At 37.3% G+C, this 20,147-nt stretch overlaps 1 protein-coding gene across 11 annotated transcripts in view; it reads right to left on the bottom strand.

Annotated features, from left to right (window-relative positions):
• The window catches only part of ESRRG (estrogen related receptor gamma), a 693,861-nt gene that overhangs the window by 227,268 nt on the left and 446,446 nt on the right, over nucleotides 1-20,147 (bottom strand). The window contains exon 1 of one of the 11 annotated variants that reach the window (XM_006076193.4): nucleotides 16,508-16,733. The exons of 9 other annotated variants lie outside the window; for them this stretch is intronic. In XM_006076193.4, the coding sequence (XP_006076255.1) occupies nucleotides 16,508-16,563 (56 nt within the window). In that variant the 5' untranslated portion in view covers nucleotides 16,564-16,733. Of the gene's footprint in view, nucleotides 1-7,826; nucleotides 8,142-16,507; nucleotides 16,734-20,147 lie in introns of those variants that run through there. One more of the 11 variants, XM_044943189.2, reaches the window with a different exon arrangement.

Here is a 20,147-nt window from a genome sequence, read left to right as displayed (position 1 = left end):
CTTGCTTCGGCATGGGCTGCCTTTCTTTCCAGGTACATTATCATCATCCGAACACTGAGTGGTGTGTAGTTTGGGGGTGGGGTGGAACTGGGGCGCTGGCAAATCTCTGACATGCATTCCTAGAGGAATCATCAATTACCAGCTGCCCTCTTCCTCCCTGCCCCCCACCTCCAGCAACCCTGGATATTTTTACGCTGTTGCTTTGTGAGAGGGTCTGTTAAGACTATGGTGAAGGTTTCGCGATGGACTTTGGCACTAGGGATAAAGAAAGATGCCTGCGTTTTAAAATTCCACCTTGGCTTCATAGCAAGTGAAGAAGAGAGGATTCAAGGGGATGGACACCGGAAAAGTCAGGGAAACTATAAGGGAGAAATGTATTCTCATAGATACTTTGCCAAAAAAAAACACAAATGAAGGGAAAAGGTAGGTGAGATGACTCAGCTCCTGTCTGTCATGCCTTTGTATAAAGGTAAGCTGCCCTTTGCATCTATCCAGTGGAGATCAAAACTGTATCTTTATAGCTTTTCAGTGTTGCAGAAAATATTAGCTGTGCCCAAGTTGAGACAGTTCTGTGTCTCATATTTCTTTAAGAGTCATTTCCAAAAAGTGCAGTATTTCCCTTTCAAAGTTTGTAATTCTATAGTCCTATAGAAAACTGCAATGCCTATCACTTGAAATTGGAAATTTGCAATCTCATGGTGCCAAGCTATCATGAGACAATCACTCAGTAACATGGAGTATAAATTTTAATTGAGCATAAACACTTGACAAAAATTCTCCCGAGATATTTCTGGCATATTCAGATTGGCAATGGTACTATGACACCATGATTTTAATCCTTCTATAAACTTAACTGATGCCAATATAAATCTTACTACCTAACTTCACTAATCATCTAATTATTAACATCTAAAAATGTGAAAGAGAATCATTTTAATGACCTGAAGCAAACCAAGCTGTATCTTCCCAAAAATAAATAAATAAAACACTTTAATAAAATGCATTCACTGAAGGGAGACTGCAAAGACAGAAAACTGCTTTGAATTCCATCTTTGAGTCCTGGGGCAAATTGAAATCCCAGGCTTTGGGGAACAGCGATGGGCAGTTTTGCAGGACTGTTGGACAAAGACAGTAGCTGTGAGATTATCTCAAGATTAAGGGCAAGGTTTCCTTATAAAAATTACCTTTCAATAGTCATTTACTTTGATTAGAATGAATTTACTAACTCAGACTTTGCCCTCACAGTCAAACTACACAAATCTTAGCATTCAAATGCATCCTCCTTGCTTTTCCTATGATCAGGTAAATGTTTTTTCTTACCTGATCTTTTAAAAGACTTTATCCCCCTCTCATTTCCAGTCTAAGAAACAAACCATACACAAGTCATCTAGAGTATTTTAAGATGTAATGGCAGCTTTGGTGATCAAAGCCTCAAAGGCTTCACAAGGAAGCAGTCTGGACCAGACTTGACTGCTCCAAGACCCCAATCACACTTTCGCAATATTTAGGACTGAAATGTACCATTTCTGATTTGTGTTCTTGAGGGCTAACTTCTTATCGGCTTTACAGGGCCCAAATCAGAAAATCAGAATGGATGCTTCAATTCGCTTAGGCTTTATGTAAAATCCCTGCTACCTATATTCCTGAAATCATTTTCTGAAGATTGACCCAAGCATAAGTTGAAACATGGTTTTGTTTTTTGTTTTTTGTTTTTTTTTTAATGTACTCAAGATGACTTTATATTTTTATTATTTATTTCAGGAACTTTGTGCCCCAGATAGGATCTATACATAGTCAAATATTTTGGAATGAATGATCAAGAAAATGCAGTTTAATGCACTAAATTGATTAGTGATTGTAAAAATTGCAAAGGAATGAATGTAATCTTTTTTGATGCAATAAGAGAAGCTACTGTAAGCAATCAATTGAACACCAGAGAGTTGGCTATAAAAAATACACTTCAAAAATCAATTTTAAACTGGTATTTTCTAAACTTGATTTTATTAACTCTCCTTAAGCTATTTGTCCATAACCTAATTAATGTACATAACCAAAGGTACTTAATAATACTAAACAGAAGGAAATGGACATTTCTTAGAAAGACATTAAAAAGCAGATGGTAATAAATTAAAATGTAAATAACCGTAAAATTAATTTTTAGAATTATACATTTTATAGTGATTTGAATGTCTGTTCAGACTTCCATAATTAAACTGGCAGGCCAGATTATTTCTAAAATAAAAGTAGTAGCAAAGTCTCAGCTAAAAAATAACTGCTATTAAAAAAATTAAAAGGTAGTAAGTATAAGCAAAGAGTGATAAAATGAGTGGGTCATTACAATTTAAGCATTGGATGTAAGAGAAAATACAGGTAATGTATGGTATAAGATGCTGCTGAAAGTGAATGATAACTAAAATTTTGATTTCTGACACTGCAAAATTATTCTTTTAGTAAAGTCTATATGATATTCTAAAACAGATGCACCTTATATAAACACCTATATTTGAACGTACTTTTGGAGTATCAGAAATCAGTGTCATGCTATTATATACACAATTAAATACAATTAAATACAAAAATTTCTACATTTGCTTTGCCCGTGTTTAAAAAGTTAGTACATATGTGTGTATTTGTGTTATGTGTGTGTGTATGTAACACAATTTCTCTGATTTATTTCCTTATTTCAGATGCCTTTCTAGATGTGAATAACTCTTAGAGTTTCAAAGTACAAGTTAGTTGAAACCTAACAGAGAAAAATAGATATCCAAATTTTATCCTGATACACAGTATATACAAGAATTAGCATAATTTAAACAGAAACATATATTTATATGCCACCTTTCTCTTTCCCAAACAAAATATGGACAAAGTCCCTCAGATGACATAAATTCAGTGCAATGCCCAATTTGTTAAACTCATGCAGTCCCCTATATTAACTCTGACTTTTTTTTTTAACTATGATCTTTTTTGGCCAGTTTTATTGTTCCTAGGCAGGTAGCACTGATTGGGAAAAAAAATGGAGAGTGGTTATGATCTCTAATGAAATTACTTATTTATTTGTGGTCTACCTGCCTAGGGGAAAATAGACACTGAGTCATGTAATTAAACACAAAAAGAATCTTAGAAGAAACCAACCAACCAACCATATTCTTAAGAGGCAGGAAATACAACGATCAAATAACTAGCAACTTTAAATTTGAGGTAAAGACAGTATCTTTGCAATATTCACCTGTAATCCTGGTTCAAGATTTACCCAGACCACTTTTGCTCTGATTGGTTTTTCCTCTTGCTGAATATCTGAGAAGAATTTTCAAGTTTTGAGTGTAGAGTTTAAAAAAGAGAGATTGAGCAAATGATCTCTAGCATGCATTCTGGGAACCTCCACAGAATTATTTGCATAGCCCTTGAACACTGTTTGGTAAACAAGGAGTGGACAGGACCAGAGTGGCTTCTCTCTTCGAGTCCTGCTGTCCTTTTTCAAAGCAAGGCAGGGGTTCTGTTTTTAGTACACACTTTGGTTCAGCGTTAATCCTGTTTTATGTTGTTCACACCTGCTGCTGACTAGCAGCCTGCTGATGGGCTGAGGCTCACGCTGCTCAGAGAAATCCCACTCAACTGAGAGGCCGGACAAAAGCTACTGGACGGAGCTGGAAACAAAGCCTGACCAGGGTCCTGAATACATGAGAAGCGGACCCCACAAAATCTCTCCTCTCATTTGCAAATAAAGTCTCTGATGTCCCAAATTTGCCACCCAACAGTAAATGCAACCAAATGCTCTTTTTTTTTTTTGAAAGCCTAAACCCCATTGGCCTATCTATAGTCCTCAGTGTTTTCATGTCTTTTGGTAAAATGAATGCCAATATATGCAAAAAAAAAAAAAAGCTTGCAAGAATCAGGTGTACATGACAGCCACCCTCTATGTCCTTACCAAAAGAATCTGTACCTGAAACAAACCGTTATTCACTTAAAATAACCTATTGCTCACCTCTCTATTCATGGAATTTTATATCCCAAAATGAACAGATAGAAAATACATATTCTGCCATCCGTGGCCACCGGCTGACCAGGACAGTGACTTGTATGCTAAGACGGTTCTCCCCCACCCCCCAGCCGGCACTGCATGTGCCTAATAGCAAACATCAAAAGGAATGACTTCTTTTTTGATCTTAGTACCAGCGATAAATCAAATTCAGTGCCACAGACAGGGGGGAAATGCACTACTAAAGGAAAACTCCAAGGCTGACAGTGGGACCAGTCGGAGGCATTCGCTCAATCAAGTTTCAGTAAACGATGCCCACCCTCCCTCTCTCCGGAAACAAGATGTAAGCTGTCATGCGCTTACCCAGAGCGAGAAAAACTTACCCAGTCCTGACGTGACCCTAAGTCAAGATGCACTTTGTGCTGACATTTCCAGCGGTGGTCCCAGAGCCCCTCCCACCCACCGAAAGACAGAGTCAATTTCCTTTCTATCTGGGAGTCGGATTCTGCCCGCAGGTGGGCACCGAGAGCTCCTACCGGCCGGCACAGCGCAGCCCCGAGATGAGCCGCACATCTGGGGGTGGGGGGGGGGGGCGGGTGGTGTCAAATAAAGACTGGGATCATTTTATTACATCTCCCGAAGCACCTTTCCTGCCTGCCACAGCCAATAAAGCCCCATGGGCTCCACTGCCAGCACTCAGGGAGCCGCACGTCTGCCTAACCCACAGCAGTGCATAGATTTAATGGAGCACAGTTTTAATACTTCTCTGGGGGGGACGCATGCAAAGCGCTAACTAGCAAACTAAGGTTCTGTTAATGAATGGATGTACAGGTGCCATACTGGAGATGCTGGCAGCTTCTTCCCAGTTTGCTATCCAACTATCTGCCCCGAGCAACGTCCTCTTTGGGGGCAGTCAGTCCTCGAGCCTAGCTCCTGTGTTGGCGCCATACTCTTCCTCTGCAGTTGAGAAACGTACAGGGATGCTCGGAATCAGAGACGCTACCACAGGTGAGAAGCCAGGTAAAGGCACACTGTTTCAGTGTGTGTAAGACAGTGTTCTTAGGAACTCTCTACTGGTATTAAAGAAAAGAAAAAAGTTGTCGAAAAAACGATACTCTACTTGCCGTAACTGCAGACAGAATTCATGTGTTTTTCATCATCAGACACAACCCATTCGAACACTGAAAACATAGTTGTCACTTTCAATTTGTTTATGGGATATGAACAGCATAGGAGTAAATTCAATTATTATGTGGAATCACACAAAATTGCTGATATTTGACCATTTCTTGACCTAGAAAAATGGCCATTTCATGTGGCTCAACCTAATTTAATTAGAATCCTATTATCTTACTTGCATGCAAAAAAGCCTTAAGTTTGGGAAATTTCATAACTTTCTTTCTTGTTTTCCCTCAGAAAGCTACCTCTATGTTTGTTTTTTAATCACTATCAAAAGTGAGATTTTATCGAAGTGTATTTCAAGACTTGAGCCTATTAAGATTTGGGGTACACAAGCCTTAGCCATCAAAATTTCACTGGAAATCAAGTTTTGCTCATTAGTCCACCCACTCATTCCATAGAGCGTTTCCTGTAAGGCTTGGCCTTGTGAGAAGCAACTTGGCAACCCCATAAGACAAAAGAGCAAAAGCTTCATCCCAAGGGCCAAGAGGACAGAACGATGGAAAAAGATGGACAAGTCTCAGCTTTGACGTTCTGAACTAAAGGACTTGAATCGCGGGTGATTTTTTTCTCCCCCAGTGACTTTGTAAGTTTGTTCAAGACAGAAAGACTTCAGCGGATATCAGCAGCAGTAGCGGCTCTCAGATCAGGTGATATTTAGCGTTTTGCATGTAGTATTGGCGATGTGATGAATACCCTCAGATAAGAAGGGGAAGAGGAGCCGCCGCGAGCAATTGATCACAGCGTACTACCTGCCTCCGCCTCCAGCGCTGCTCCTAAGTTGGCCCACTTCCAAAGAAAGTGAGGCCACCTTCGTTGGAGGATAGCGCTTTCCTCGGGCACAAGTTTTTATTTCAGTTTGAATCTTACACCATTACATTGCCAGTGATGCATTTTTATGTTTACAATTGACATCTTCATCAAAGAACGAAACCTCTGAGCAACGGCTCAAAAGCATGAAGGTTGCCTGCAGTTAAGTACTTAAATTATTTTACACCTAAACAGAGCCCAGTTGTTTTGAGTTAAAATTTAATAAACCTTAAACGGATGACCTTTCTTGCACAGAAAGGCCCAGGGTTACAAAAAAGAAACGAACTTTCCAATGAAATATATTTTAAGGATCTAGTGCTGAACAAAGGGCTAGTTAAAGCTGAATGCTTTGTCAATTTATCAGCTTGTGAACATTCTGTTCCTGAATTCCCCACTGCTCCTGGATGTATGGAACGGTGGTGCCTTGCTTAATCGAATACTATTGATTCGAGTGTGTCACAGTGATCTCATTGAGAGTAATCAATAGTAATCCAAAATCAATCAATCTGGCTCTTGCACTATCATTTATCAAATCTGAATACGCCAAATTATTTGTAGGCGTCAAATTACAAAGAAGAGAAGAGGGGAAAACCGGGGAAGAGCAAGACCAATGTCTTTTTTCTTTTCTCCCTTTAAAATGGACAACTACTTGGCCAAATGCATTTATCTTCTCATTAACGTATCCTAAATTTATAATGAATCTCATGCCATTCTTGGGAAAGAATAAGACTTCTTGTACAGGAGTGAGCTGGTTCAGCATAATCTTTAGAAACTTAAAGATGCCCCAGCTTGCGGAGATCACACCAGCATTTTCCAAGTCTGAGTAGCTACGTTTCAAATGCCTGTCATCCATCTGCTGGTAAAAAGGAGACGGGACTGGCATAGGACAAAACTGCATCTCTGAGGATCAGAAATGATGGCTAATGGAATCAGAGTGGAAAAAGGAAGAGTTAATTTCTCCAAAGAATGTACACCTAGATGCACATGCTTATCAAAGAAGCTGCTGTTGGCGCTGAGGGTTCCTTTATCAACATATTCACCTGTAATTTAGTCCAGGTAATAAATCCTTCTATTCATTACAGCGCACACTCAAAAGCACTCCTACTATTTAACGTGAATGAAAAAAAGGCCCAGAGTGTCTAAAACATTTACTTTCGCTAATGTAAAAGTGTTGGCATTTTACTTCATTCGCGATAAGCTGGTGCCAGTGGAAGTGATTATTCTTTTCTTATTCAAAGCCTATCAGCATTTCGAAAAGCTCTCTCCATCTTATCAGGTGTATGAACAGCACAGTTACTGAAAACAGTTTGTACGGCTCCTCTCTCTTTCTGCCCAGCTATCTGATAAACCCCCAACTAACTAACTGTATTTACACACAATCAAACAGAAGTTGTATCTTCCACGCGCGGTCGCCACATTCCAGTTGGCCGTAGGTTTTTCTCCTGTGACATTAACTTAACGAAAATGTCAGTAGCGAGTACCCCAAACTGACAACAATCAAGAAAACACTATAAAAGCACTCAACTAGAATGCACGACAAACAGAGACGAAAGCAAAACAAATGCGAATAGTTAAAGGCAATCTCTTTGGAATTTGAGGGGGGCCGGGGGATAAAGTGTACCGTGTGTGCAAATCGGGATGAAAATCATGCACTTACCTTTGACCAAAGTAAATGATCTTTTAGCAAAACAGATCAATAGACAGCAATTTAAAAAGAAAATACTGCTGACATGGAGGGGGTTCAGGAAAGTTTCTAAGAACTGAGCACGTATCCCCCCCACATTTCAGTTTATCTCAATGTGGGGCAGAGAGGTTCTATAATGTAAGCAAAGTAAGACAAGAGTATCACCGAACTTACCCCATAAACCGAAGACAAGATAGAAAGCAAGGCTGTCACATATGGTGACCACATTCTCAGGACAGATTTTCCAATCATTAAAACCCTCATAAATGCTCTAGACATTAAAGTTTTGTTCACTATAAGGAAATAGAAAAATACAAAAAATATAATTTGAGTGTTTAACCTCATCATTTTTCTCATTCTTCAGACTTAACCAACTGAACAGTCCCATATACAGGTACAAAAAAAGAACCATCCTAGAGACTAAGCTAAGGAGATGATCCACTCTCCATTTCTACCTGGTTAAAAAATGCTTTCAGGAGTTCATGGTTCATACAAATCAAGAGACATCCCTAATCATTTCTGGGTAGTTCTTTGGAGCATGAAAGACGACAATGATATTTCTAGAACAGAAGAGAAATATGAAACTTATTTGAACAACTGAATAATAAATTCCTAACCCCATGAAAGAATCTCTGCCTGGGCTTCGGTGCATAAATGGTCCATTTGTTCCTCACCTCCTTTTGCTGAATGGCTAGGAGAGAACAGAAAAAGGCAGCCACATGCTCCCACCTGAGCCCAACTCCTGATTCTGTCTAGACTCCAAGAACAGAATGAGCCTTTCCTCAGATGGGGAGAGCAATAAGATGAATTAGCCAAGTGTGCAGTTCAGTACAATTCAGCTGATGGTTGCCTTTCCATCTGTGACACTATGATCCCAAGACTGGTGAGGCAGGTCTCATTTAAGTCTGTGGCTAAAAGGGGTGCTTCTGTCATTTCTTAGGGCCCAGGACCAATTGTATACAGACACTTTCTCATATATATTTTTTTCTTTCTTTGGCCATGAACTGTTGGTTATGGGTACAACAGTCCTCCTCAAAATATCTAATTTGTTTTAATAGATCAATGGCTGTAAAGAAAGCATCGATAGAGTATTTTTTCATTTAGGGAAAAATGAATACAATGTAACAAGGCAACTTAGATTTTTTGGAGACGTTAAAGTGCCACGATAATTTGGATTATGGAGGGCAAAGAGCTATTGATTGAACAACCTCACATTTGAATTTTTCTCTTAAGTACCTTTGTCTCTATAATTTTTCATATGACTCACGATTTTTGCTCACTCTGAACACAATTTTAGATATTTTTTTCAAAGCAAAATAAAATTTTAAAACTACAGACTGTAATAACCTACTAACCGCCTTGAAAAGGACAGCTTTTCATACATTTTAGCTCCTATTGTATTAAGAAACTAAATGTATTTATTTAATGAGTCCTTTGTTTAAATTCTCAGAAGCCATTGCAAATGAAAATCTTCCTCGAGTACATGAAAAAGGAATTCTCACATACAAAAATACAATTCTGATCATGGAGGAGAAAAGAAGAATTCAGTGTTCTTCTGCCTATTTTCTGTGCATAAGTTCTTGATTTACTTTTTTAAATTTCATTTTTTTAACCTATTGAAGAAGCAAGACAAACATGAAAGCACAAGACACCTTATTTTTTTTCTTTCTCAGAAAATGTATGCAACATGCAACAAAAAAAGAAATGTCCCTTTAAAGTGGACTGACAAGGCTTTTGATTCTCCACTTGTTAAAGACTTTATACATCACACGTAACAGCAACTAAGATTCACTACTTTGGACCTTTTTTTTTTAAAACAATGAACCCCATTATTATTCCTTTATTTCCAAGATAGTAAAAAGATTTGAACAAGCTTCAGTTACTCTTTTCCTTTTTTTGAACAAAACTCATTATTATCTATGCTTTCTGTAGTCCCACAGAGTTTTAAAGAGAAGTAAGCAAACAAACTGGTTTTCACCGCACTTCTACTAGCCATCAATCTCTGATACAATATGAGAATTTATTGGTTGCTTCCCTTTTATTTAGTACCATCTTAAGCAACTGTTTGCAGAGGTGTATGAGGAAGCAAAGTTAAATTGACACGTCTGTGATATGCCTGACAGCCCTTCGTATGCCTAGTATTAATTTGCTTTCTTTGGCTAGGTAAGTGCTGCCAAAGCATATTATATATAATGTGTACTTCCAATCAAAATGATGAAAAGTATATATGCAATTTTGTTTCACTCAAAGCAAGGTGAGAAAGCAGAGGAATGTATATGATAGAGACTGCCTTTAACAATCAAAATATAAATTTGCTTTCAAGTTCTCTTTTTACAATGCAATCTGATCTTCGATAGGCTCTCCATGAGTTTAACACTTTAAATAACTCTTTAATAGATTTTAAATGCCAAAAACCAATGTTTTCATTTATTAGACTATGTGAAAGAATTCCATATAGCCAGAGGCAGCATTTCTAATGGCTAGTGTTGCATGTTCTATATTTATATTCAAATGCACATACAGATCTATGTCAGTATATTGAAATAAGACTTTAATTGGCCAGTGAGAAGCCAATTTATTTAAAACTGTACTTTTTCTTTTATTGCTTTGCCTCAGTGAGTTATCTTCCAAATAAATATACATGCATTGCCATCAATTAAAATGACAAAACATTTGAAAAATCAAAACATAAAAAAGCAAGCTTCTTCCAGACATTTTAAAATGCTTTTTATAAATTAAAAAAGGAGGTGCCTGAAGGTATACATACACAACACATATACAATCTATATCTGCTCAATTTGATGGTTTTGCATAGTTGATTCGAAAATACATTTGGAAAATACTGAGAAATAGTGTCCAAATCAAAGAAAAAGAAACATCTGGCACTTCTGTAAAGAAAAAGTAAAGAGAAAGGGTGTTTGTTATAACTAAATGGAAATTATTTTTATTAGCTAGGTTTCCCAGACTTTGACAGTAGAAATCTAAAATGAACTTGAAACAAGAAGAAGATGCCAGGTAAATCCTTCAAAAGGCAGAAGGCTGTCACTTAACACTCTCAGATAATAAAGGAGCTAACTTTCAGCAGATGGATTGGCATAAAGAAACAGCAGGATTTTTTTAAACAAGAAACATTAAATCTGTTTAAGTATTATACAAACATATAAAGGTAGGAAATGAATCTAGGAATTTAAACAAAATATGCATTAGAACAAGAATTTGAATAGAAAGAGCATTTGGATAAATGTTTTCTCTCAACACTCACTCAGATTCACTGAGCAAAACCACAGACCTTTAAACTTACCTCTGAGAATAAAATTCAAAAATTCACAAATCTATGATGTCTTTCATATGCACATAATGATAATTAATTTTCTATATTTGCTTTTGGCAAAAAAGAAAATGATATATTTATATAGTCAGATAAGTGAAATTTTTATTTTGCATTTATTTAAAAGCTATCATGTTTTCATTAAGATATATTTATCAGACCCAACTATATGAGAAAACAATGTAGCTAAGAGCTAATTCAAAACTGGTTCTTGGATATGGGCCCAAACCATTAAATTATGTACTTAATACTAGTGGCTTATTTCCTATTTTACAAATTATTTATGATTTCTATATACTGAATTTCAAAATGATAATTAAAAATGTGTAAAATCAGAAACAAATTAATATATTAGGTTACCTGTTACCTGTCATTAATACAGCAGCTAAACCAATTTAGTTTAAAATCAGACTTGGTAAATACCTGAAATACTAATTCAAGGTTAAAATGATGCCTAGGAAATTTAACTAGACACTGATTAGAAAAACACTTGAGATCCACTTTATTATATAAATACACAAGAACACTCTCAGCAGCACACTTATATTCTACATACATACTTCTTCCCGTGTCTATATATGTATTTCACCTGCATACTATACATGCATATAAATGCACATGTATGCGTGTAGTATATTCTACAGACTGCTTTGGATTTTAAAGTGGCGTATGCATAGCTATTTATTTACAATGGGATAGACCATGGACATCCCATACATATGGCTATGAAAATAATAATCAACAGCAAAATATACAAAATGCAGTAAGAGAGAATGTCAAGAGGCAGAGATGCTGGGTGTCATCCCCGGACTCTCAAATACACATATAAGTATGACTGGAGAAAGAGAACCTAAATATTTCACTGTCAGAGAATGTAGAAAACAGCAATTCATTTCTATCTCATGTGCTTTAGGACAATGACAATTTAATACAAGGCCAGTGGATGTAAAAGAGATAAAAACTGAACAAACTGGGCCAGGGCAATCAAAGATTTTCTCCAGAGAGCTGGCTAGGGCCGGAGCTCATATGCACTTACAACAGATCAACATTGTATTGTTTCTCTCTTCCATGAATTTGCTATGAAGCAAAATTCAGAGCAGAGCTTATCTGCTGCAATGACTTGAAACTTCTACTGAGATACCTCAACGCTCTCCTCTTATTTGTGAATTCTTGGTAGGTGATTCTGAAAAGTTTATTTGATATTAATTGCTGTCACAGAAATCATGGCTATCAACTGCCACTTGTATGACAAAGTATCAACCATAAGCACAGATTTTGATTTATTTTTATGAAATAACATAAGCAAAGCATTCAGTGCCAAACAGCACTTAGAAAGTCAAACAAAGAAATATTTTGTTTTGTCACTAGGCTAAGAAAAATGTAGAGGAATTTTTCACAAGTGATACGGACTTGAGATTAGGCATTATGCCTACCTTCCAAAAAAACGGCTTCTTCTTTGTCTGTAGTTCTTGCAGGAGTGAGGTATTGTGAAAGTATTGTTAAACAGAGTCATAGAGAAGTTAGCTGCCCCCTTTGATGAATAGCACCATGGACCTAAAATTAATTGCAAAAGTATGGCCTGGCTAATGAGATGGTCCTTATCTTTTTTTAGCACAGGAAGCACAAGTATTTTTCTACTGGCTCAATATTTTACAAAAATGCCTAAACTATTCTTAACTCAGTAAAAATATTATTCAAAGACCTCAAAGACACAAAACAACACAAATTCTAAGATCTAGAAAATTCGGAATGAAAACTAATTTCCTGTATTATTTTCTTTCTAAATGTTTATTTTCTTTTTTGCTTTGAAAAGGAAAACAGCAAAAAAAAAAAAATCTTTTCTCTGGCTTCTGTTAGGATTTTTTAAAGCTGAATTACAATACCCTTCTTTATAAGATGACCAATATATATCACAGGTCAGATTAAATCAAAGAAATATATCAAAGGCCGTCAATTTAGAATTAAAAAAAAAAAAGAACAATGATGCCGTATTAGGGGGAAAACACTAGAAAAATGATCATCCATGCAAGAGAATTAATGGATATCCACAAGGGCTTTGCTAATAACATGGGTTAATTACCACTGCAACACACTAGGCTCAGTAAATAAAGCAGCAGTGCCATAAACACATTAAGATGAGAAACCATCACTGTAAGAACCAGCCAACACCATCACCCTTGCCTCTGACCAGGAAATGGGAAGCTGATTCCCAGCCCTTTCTGCACAAGGAGGATTTCTAAACTTACCACCCAATGTGTACAGGGTAATACATAAACACACTGACACAAAGGGCGAGTGAGACACGGGTGTCCAGCACTTACTCACCACTCCCATTCAACACTGATTCTCTGAACTCAGAACACTTTTTTTTGCTTACTCCAAGGAGAAAATCATAGGTTACATAATTCACACTGTCCGGATATTTCGACTATACGTAGTTTGGGATATGTGGTTATTTAATTTTTAGAGAAACAGAATTAATCTGTTCACTTTAGGGATGTGATGGGCAAGGTTACGAGACTCTACAGCTCAGGAACATTCACCCCGAAGTGCAGCCACTTGTCACTTCCAGCAATTTACAAAAAAATCATCTGAAATCCCCTACCTTTAAGGCTGCAGGTGTTTTCAACAGACTTATAGAGAAGAAACAGGAAGAAAAGTAACATGAGCTCCATGTCTACAGTGTATTCTTTCTTTGAAAAAATAAACTTAAACAGTCTGTTCATAGTTCCCAAATAATATCACATCTAAAGTGACTTTGGCAAGCTCCTGTCTTTTTTAGAAAATTGCCTCCACTCTGATTTAGGCTTTTTGTTGTTGTTTGTATTGTATACATTTTTCCTTCCAGCCTATGTTTATCCCATGTATTTCGACATTATAATATTACTTTTGGATAGTTGTATTTCAATTTACTTTAGCTTTTAACAAGGAGTGATGAGGCAGAGAAAAGAATCAAAACCCTGAAGCAGAAACAGTAAACCTTACACAATTAAACTTGCATAGCTCCAAACAGGAATTAAAAAAAACAAACAAACACAAATCTGCTTAATTTTTGAGGTCTGGATTTTCATGATCAGGCTGAAATTCAAATACTAAACTGTTCCCTCCTAGCCTTGCCTGTTTTGGAGTGTTTCAATTGCCTTTCCTTCTTCCAACAGCTGTGACAAGTGCTAAAACAGTCAGTAAAATTAAGTCCGCTCTATAATCCTGTAGTCAATGTTACATTTTAATCAGAGGTTGAAAGAGAACCGTGATGAGCACACTCATTTAGAATGATTAGACTGACACATATGTCAAAATGAGCAGATATATTATTTTCATCTATTTATGCTATCAGTTATTACTGCTATTAAATGTGAAACAAGCTTTCAAGTATTATGCTCTTTAATGCACTGGCACATTTCCCAAAATTAAAAAAAAAAAACACATAGTTATAGGTTAACATTTTAGGCTCTCCTAATGGTGGTCAATAAATTGAAGGAATCTTTTCAACAGCCTCCACAGCAGAAATTGTCCAATATTCTCCTCTGAAACTGCATAACTCTGGTTTCATTTCTGTGTATACACACACGTGATGGGGTTTAACCCAGCACAATTACTATGAATATTAATAGCATGTATAAATTCTGTGGTTTATTAATTGAGACAGAGAGGCAGATGCGTTACTAAGCATTAGATCTTTCTGTCTGTCCAGTGAACCACGTAACCATCAGAGCTGCATCCAAACAATAAATCTGTATTTTTTAAAGATGACTTTTAATTGAGCCAAAAAAGAAAGCTAGTTTGAATCTTGCGCCAAAGCCAAAAGGACATGTGTCCTGATTTCATTTAAATGCATCTGCTTTAAGAGGCTTATCTAAACTAATTATTCAAATTAGCTATAAGAAGTTAAATTCAAGGAAACTATTTTACAAAGAAGGCTAGGGGCAGGAGGCAGATTTTTAAAGTTTGTTTATTTATTTATGAGAGAAAGTTCTGACTTGGGTGAGCTTGGATAATGCATTCTTCCTGACATGAAAGTGTATTAAATTCTCCAGTGCTACAGCCTCAGGTGTACTAACCTTCAAACTCCACTTGAGTGGGCAGTCCTACCTTTGTTTATTTTTCATTTTTATTTTCACACAATTTAAGGTTTCTTCCTTGGAGCGTTTGCAACTGACGCAAGCACTGCCTTCCAATCTTTCGGTTCTTCCTAAGTCCATCCCTGGGCTAACATCCCTGGTGTGAGTGTGTATGCATGCAAGCCTGTCTACAGACACGCATACACACACACTCACACTCAAACATACGAGGAGCCACTGAGACTGCAAGTCACTTTTCATCTCTTGCTTAATTACAAAGCAAGGCAATATGCAGTCACTAAGGACCGCTAGTGGACATCTACCTATAATGCATGACCTCCTCCTCTCGAGGGTTTTATGTTTTCTTCACAATCTAGAGAGAACTGTTTGCCAAGAGCACTCCTTTCAGAATTATAACAGTTGGTATTACTGTAATGGGAAAGCAAAGCCATATAACTGACTCAACAGAAAGAGGAACCAGTGACAGTTACTATGATAAACTAGTATTTTATCTTAACAGTGGGTTGAAATTAAGTTTATGACCTACTCATTTTTACCCAAGAAAGCCTAATTTACTCCTTTTACCCCCTACTCACTTCTCCCCCACCCTGAGCAATACAAATATGTATATTTCCATGGGCATAAAGATATTCATAAATACGAATGAAACTGCATCTAAGGACAAAAGTACTTTTCTGCATTTTCTGGACATGATACATGAAACAAATCCACAATCTCAGCGTCGTCTGTTCAAGGAGAAATTTAAAAAGTCACTACTGTTTCTTCTTTAGTTTTTTTTTCTCCCTTTAAATATTTATAGCGTGTGAAAAATCTCATGTTACTTAATGGACTGATTTGTCAGTTAAGTGCTGACTTAATGCTAACCATGCAAATAACATTATTCTAGCCCCGGCTTGCATAGGGCTAGTTTTTAAATTGTTCTCTGAAGGAGAATTAGTAAATGTGCAATTTTGCCTCTAACTCTGAGCGGTAAGAAATGACGGGGAGCTGAAAATATCTGTCAAGCTGCAAATACATAAGAGGCACTCAATAGTATAAATCATTTTGAATATTGTATTTTAAAACATCTTTCCTTGGGAAAATGGGTCCTAGTAAAAGATGCATTTTAACAGTTCACTAAGCATTTGTGCCAAGTGCCTATTCTTAGCACCTGAATAAGAAGTGACTGTCACACAGCTGTTTTACTGACAGTCACTGAGCTTTGCCTCAAAGGTAACATTGTAGTCAGAGAACAATTCTCGACTTCCTGAATTAGGAGATCACCCTCAACACAAAAGGCACAAGACAGACACAAACAAGCACTCGTGCACACGAAATACCCAGGACATTACCTGAATCAGTGCGCCAAGATCCCTTCCGTCCACCCCCCCACAGCCCCCCCACCATACACACAAACACACGCACCCCCACGACGAGTTTTAAAAAGGAAATAAAAAGGTACCTACTCTTCCTCGTAGTGCAGGGAAAAAGATTCAGGAAGGCAAAGTTCTACCGAATCCATGTGCGACCGGCAACCATTATTTGTGTACCCCCGCTATAAATCAAAGTTTCCTTGACAGAGCACAGCGCAATTAACACAAATGTTCTCCTAGTGACAAGCCTATAGGCACAGCCAGTTGGGACCAGAGCTCTCACACTCTCCTAATCAAGGACTTAAAGCCCCGATTGGAGCTTATTAATATGAAGTAGAGCTTAACATATGCAGTCCCACCGGCCCAGGCGCGCAGCCGATTGGGGGGCGGCTGCCCAATCAGGAGGGAGGCGACGGGAGGCTGCGAGGAGCCGCGGAACCAGGCAGGTACGAAGGGTACAGAGACGCGACCCGGCTAGAAACTGAGCGCGAGAGAAAAGGGAGCGGGGACCAGAGATCCGGACGCTCCCAGTAGATACTGCGCTAGGCCCGTGCTTGCTTGCTCTTTTCTTTTTCTCTTTTCTCTCCTCCCGTGGGAAGCTAGAAAAGAAACCTAACTAATTTAACCCTCCAAGCCCCGGAGGGATCTGTCTTGGGTTTCTCACCCAAGATCTCTTTTTGCCTTGCTCAGAAGAACTCACGCAGACTCTCAGTTAATTTGGGAAAGGATTCTGCGGAAGGTAGAGAATGAAGTTTGTCCTGGCGTTGTCTGTGTTTGATTCCACCGGGGAGGGGGCTCCTGCTTACTGAGTGCTGTACTTTCTCATTGATCCGTCATCGTGTTGTCGTCTGTTTCTCTGATCTAGACTGGGCATTTAAAAAAAAAAAAAAATCCAAGATATGACTTCTAAATTGTTCGGGCATGCGAAGTGGGAATCGTCCTCTGAGGTGGATTGCAGTTTTACATCACTACAGAAGAGGAGAGTGCCTCAGTGCAATTTTCGAAAATGCCTATGTAAATTCTATGTGTAAATATTTCTTTACCTGCTCCCCCTCTTTCTACCTATAGATATACAATGCATAGCTTTTCAAACCAAAGATAAACAACTGCGGGACAAATTGGCTCCTCCAGTTTCAGGAGTGGGAGACAGGGCAGCTGGGTAGCTAGTGCATTGAAAACGTCTCAGTGCATTTTGACAAAATGAAGACTGCATTTTTTTTTTTTTTCTCTTGTAGGGAAAGCAGTGCTAACCAGCGCACTAAAAGTGTTCTTAGTCATACATTTATTTCAATACAAGCTTCCAAACTGGGAAACATATACAAATACATATGATTTTTACCCCAAACATCGGCTTTCAAATAAAATGTAGTTTACCTATCTGTCAGTTATACATAACACACCCTGAATGCTTTAAAAAATCAACTCAGAAACATTTCGTAAATCATCACACAGTTTGGTCATTATAAGCAGGAGTTTCAAACAGAAGTGCTTTTTAAAGACAGAATATAAGAAGAGAAGTGTGTTTTTTCTCTAATAGTGTATAAGCCTGATTTTAGTTTCCATATAACAAAGAGTTTGCTTAAGTCCTATTTTTAAATACGGGTTCTTTTTATACTAGCATATGTACATGGGAATAGCTACCAGCTATTTATGGCAAAGAGATAACTGCTACCTTATGACCCGAAATTTTGATATAATTCAGCTCTACTGCTTACCAACCCTTTTCCTATTAAGTCTGACATGATATAAATAGTCTAATCTTTGAGATCAAAATAAATTAGTTCATATATCCAGTCTGTGTTCAATTCACTAGATCAGAATTCAACTCTTTCTTCCACCCTCTCAAATTTTCTAGGCCTTTAAAATAGAACAGCCACATTAACATTCAGAATATAAAAATGACAGACATGATTTGGTTTCCCCCACAGAAGAAAGCAATTTCCTTGCCATGTATTTAGCCATATCTAAAGATATGGGCCTGATGCCTTTTGTTTGTGGTCTAAATGCATACAAGTTTCTAGTGGAGAACTCCCATAGCAAAAACTATGCCTAAGAATACTGTAGAAAAGCAGGTAGTAAAAGCTTAATTACCAGTAGCATTATGCCGTCTATATTGTTAAATGTGAACTCTGCAATTAAGATGTAAATTTGGTGGTGAGCAGTGAATTAAAAGAGCTTTGAGATGTAGGAAATCTGCAGACACCCGAGGAAAAAGAAAAAAGAGATTTGTCTGTTCAATTGAAAATGAGACATGTAATCATTTTATAATTTAAAAAATAAATAAGGCATTTGAAAAAGAAACATGATTTTAAAAAATACAATAAAAGAAATATGGAAACTAATATTGCTTTAGAAAGACAGAAAAAAAAATATCTCTGATTCAAGGATTCCTATCTTAATCTGTGAATAAACTAAAATTCTCAGGGTAATTAATCCAGTTGTATACATTTTTAAAAGAAGAGATACAGCAAATAAAATTTCCCTTCTTATTTTGTCCCGGGACATTTAAAAAAATAAAAATCATTTAACGTATTCAGTGGATCTTAATGTACTCAGCACATTCAGCTCTTGCACCTGTGCAGAATACTGTATTCTATTCAGTTTCTTTGCATTATCATACTGTGACAGAACCTGTTTATTACTCCTTTGAAATGGCTTTTTAAAGACAAGATTTGTAGTCAGTAATTTACCGATGGACATTAAGTCACCATGTTTCCTGGGAGTTATCTTTTATTTCCTAGAATGTCTTTATTTTTTCTAGGGTACTTATTTGACCCATTCTGAACCATTTGATTTTGCCGGTGTCTGTTTTTAAACATATTTAGACTCATATTCATATGTAAGTCTTTTTTCTGTGCTCACAGAGGTCCTCGTACAAACACGCACCGTGTGATCCCCACGGATCGCTCACTAGCTATATTGCGTCTGTGCAAGGTGCAGTGTCCATTGAACTAGCTGCTTTCTGAACGACGAGGTTTGCAAAGCTGGTTTATTTTCCCTAGGGATCAGTGTGTCACCTGTACAAGTCAAGGACCTAAGATTACACCTACTGTCTTGAATCTAGCTTAACCAATTTAAAACTTAAAATAATATCTACTGCACCAAACTTGCGAGACAGCTTCCAGAATGTTTTAGAAACACACCGCTTAGTCATCTCTAGAATCTTCCCTAGTCACAGACTTTTTTTTTCACCTTGAAGGAGGAAAGAGGATAATTACAGGAAATAAACATACCATGTGCAATACTGAGCATAAGCTTTAAAGAATCTCAACTACAAAGGATTTTGGGGGAAAATGAAACAAATGGACAGATCACCAGCCCAGAATAAATAGATATATTTGCTCACCAGTCTATACACTTCACAATCTTACCACAAGGAGTCTACCCAAAGCAGGATAAATGGAACCAGACAAAAGAACCCCTATGAGTGTTTCGCAAAGAATATTAACAAATTAGTTAACATCAGTCTATTAGGCATCAGACCCTGGATCCACACACAGTTTCAGTCTCTTCTTTAAACAATGCAGTTTCATATCCAAACAACTTCATTCTTAGGCCCCAACGAAAGCACAGATGCTAAGCAGAAAATATCCTTCATTTCTGCTTGAAAGAATAAAATAGCAACAAACAAAACTCAGTGGAAACAAAAGGTAGATTCCTGTTGTCTATAACAGACATTTTACTGTATTGAGTCGGAATCATTTTCTGAAACCGTGAATTCTTATGATGTTAG

Source organism: Bubalus bubalis, chromosome 5, assembly GCF_019923935.1.
Source record: "Bubalus bubalis isolate 160015118507 breed Murrah chromosome 5, NDDB_SH_1, whole genome shotgun sequence".
NCBI lineage: Eukaryota > Metazoa > Chordata > Mammalia > Artiodactyla > Bovidae > Bubalus > Bubalus bubalis.
Note: the sequence above shows the minus strand (reverse complement) of the source record. Positions and strands in the feature narration are given on the sequence as shown.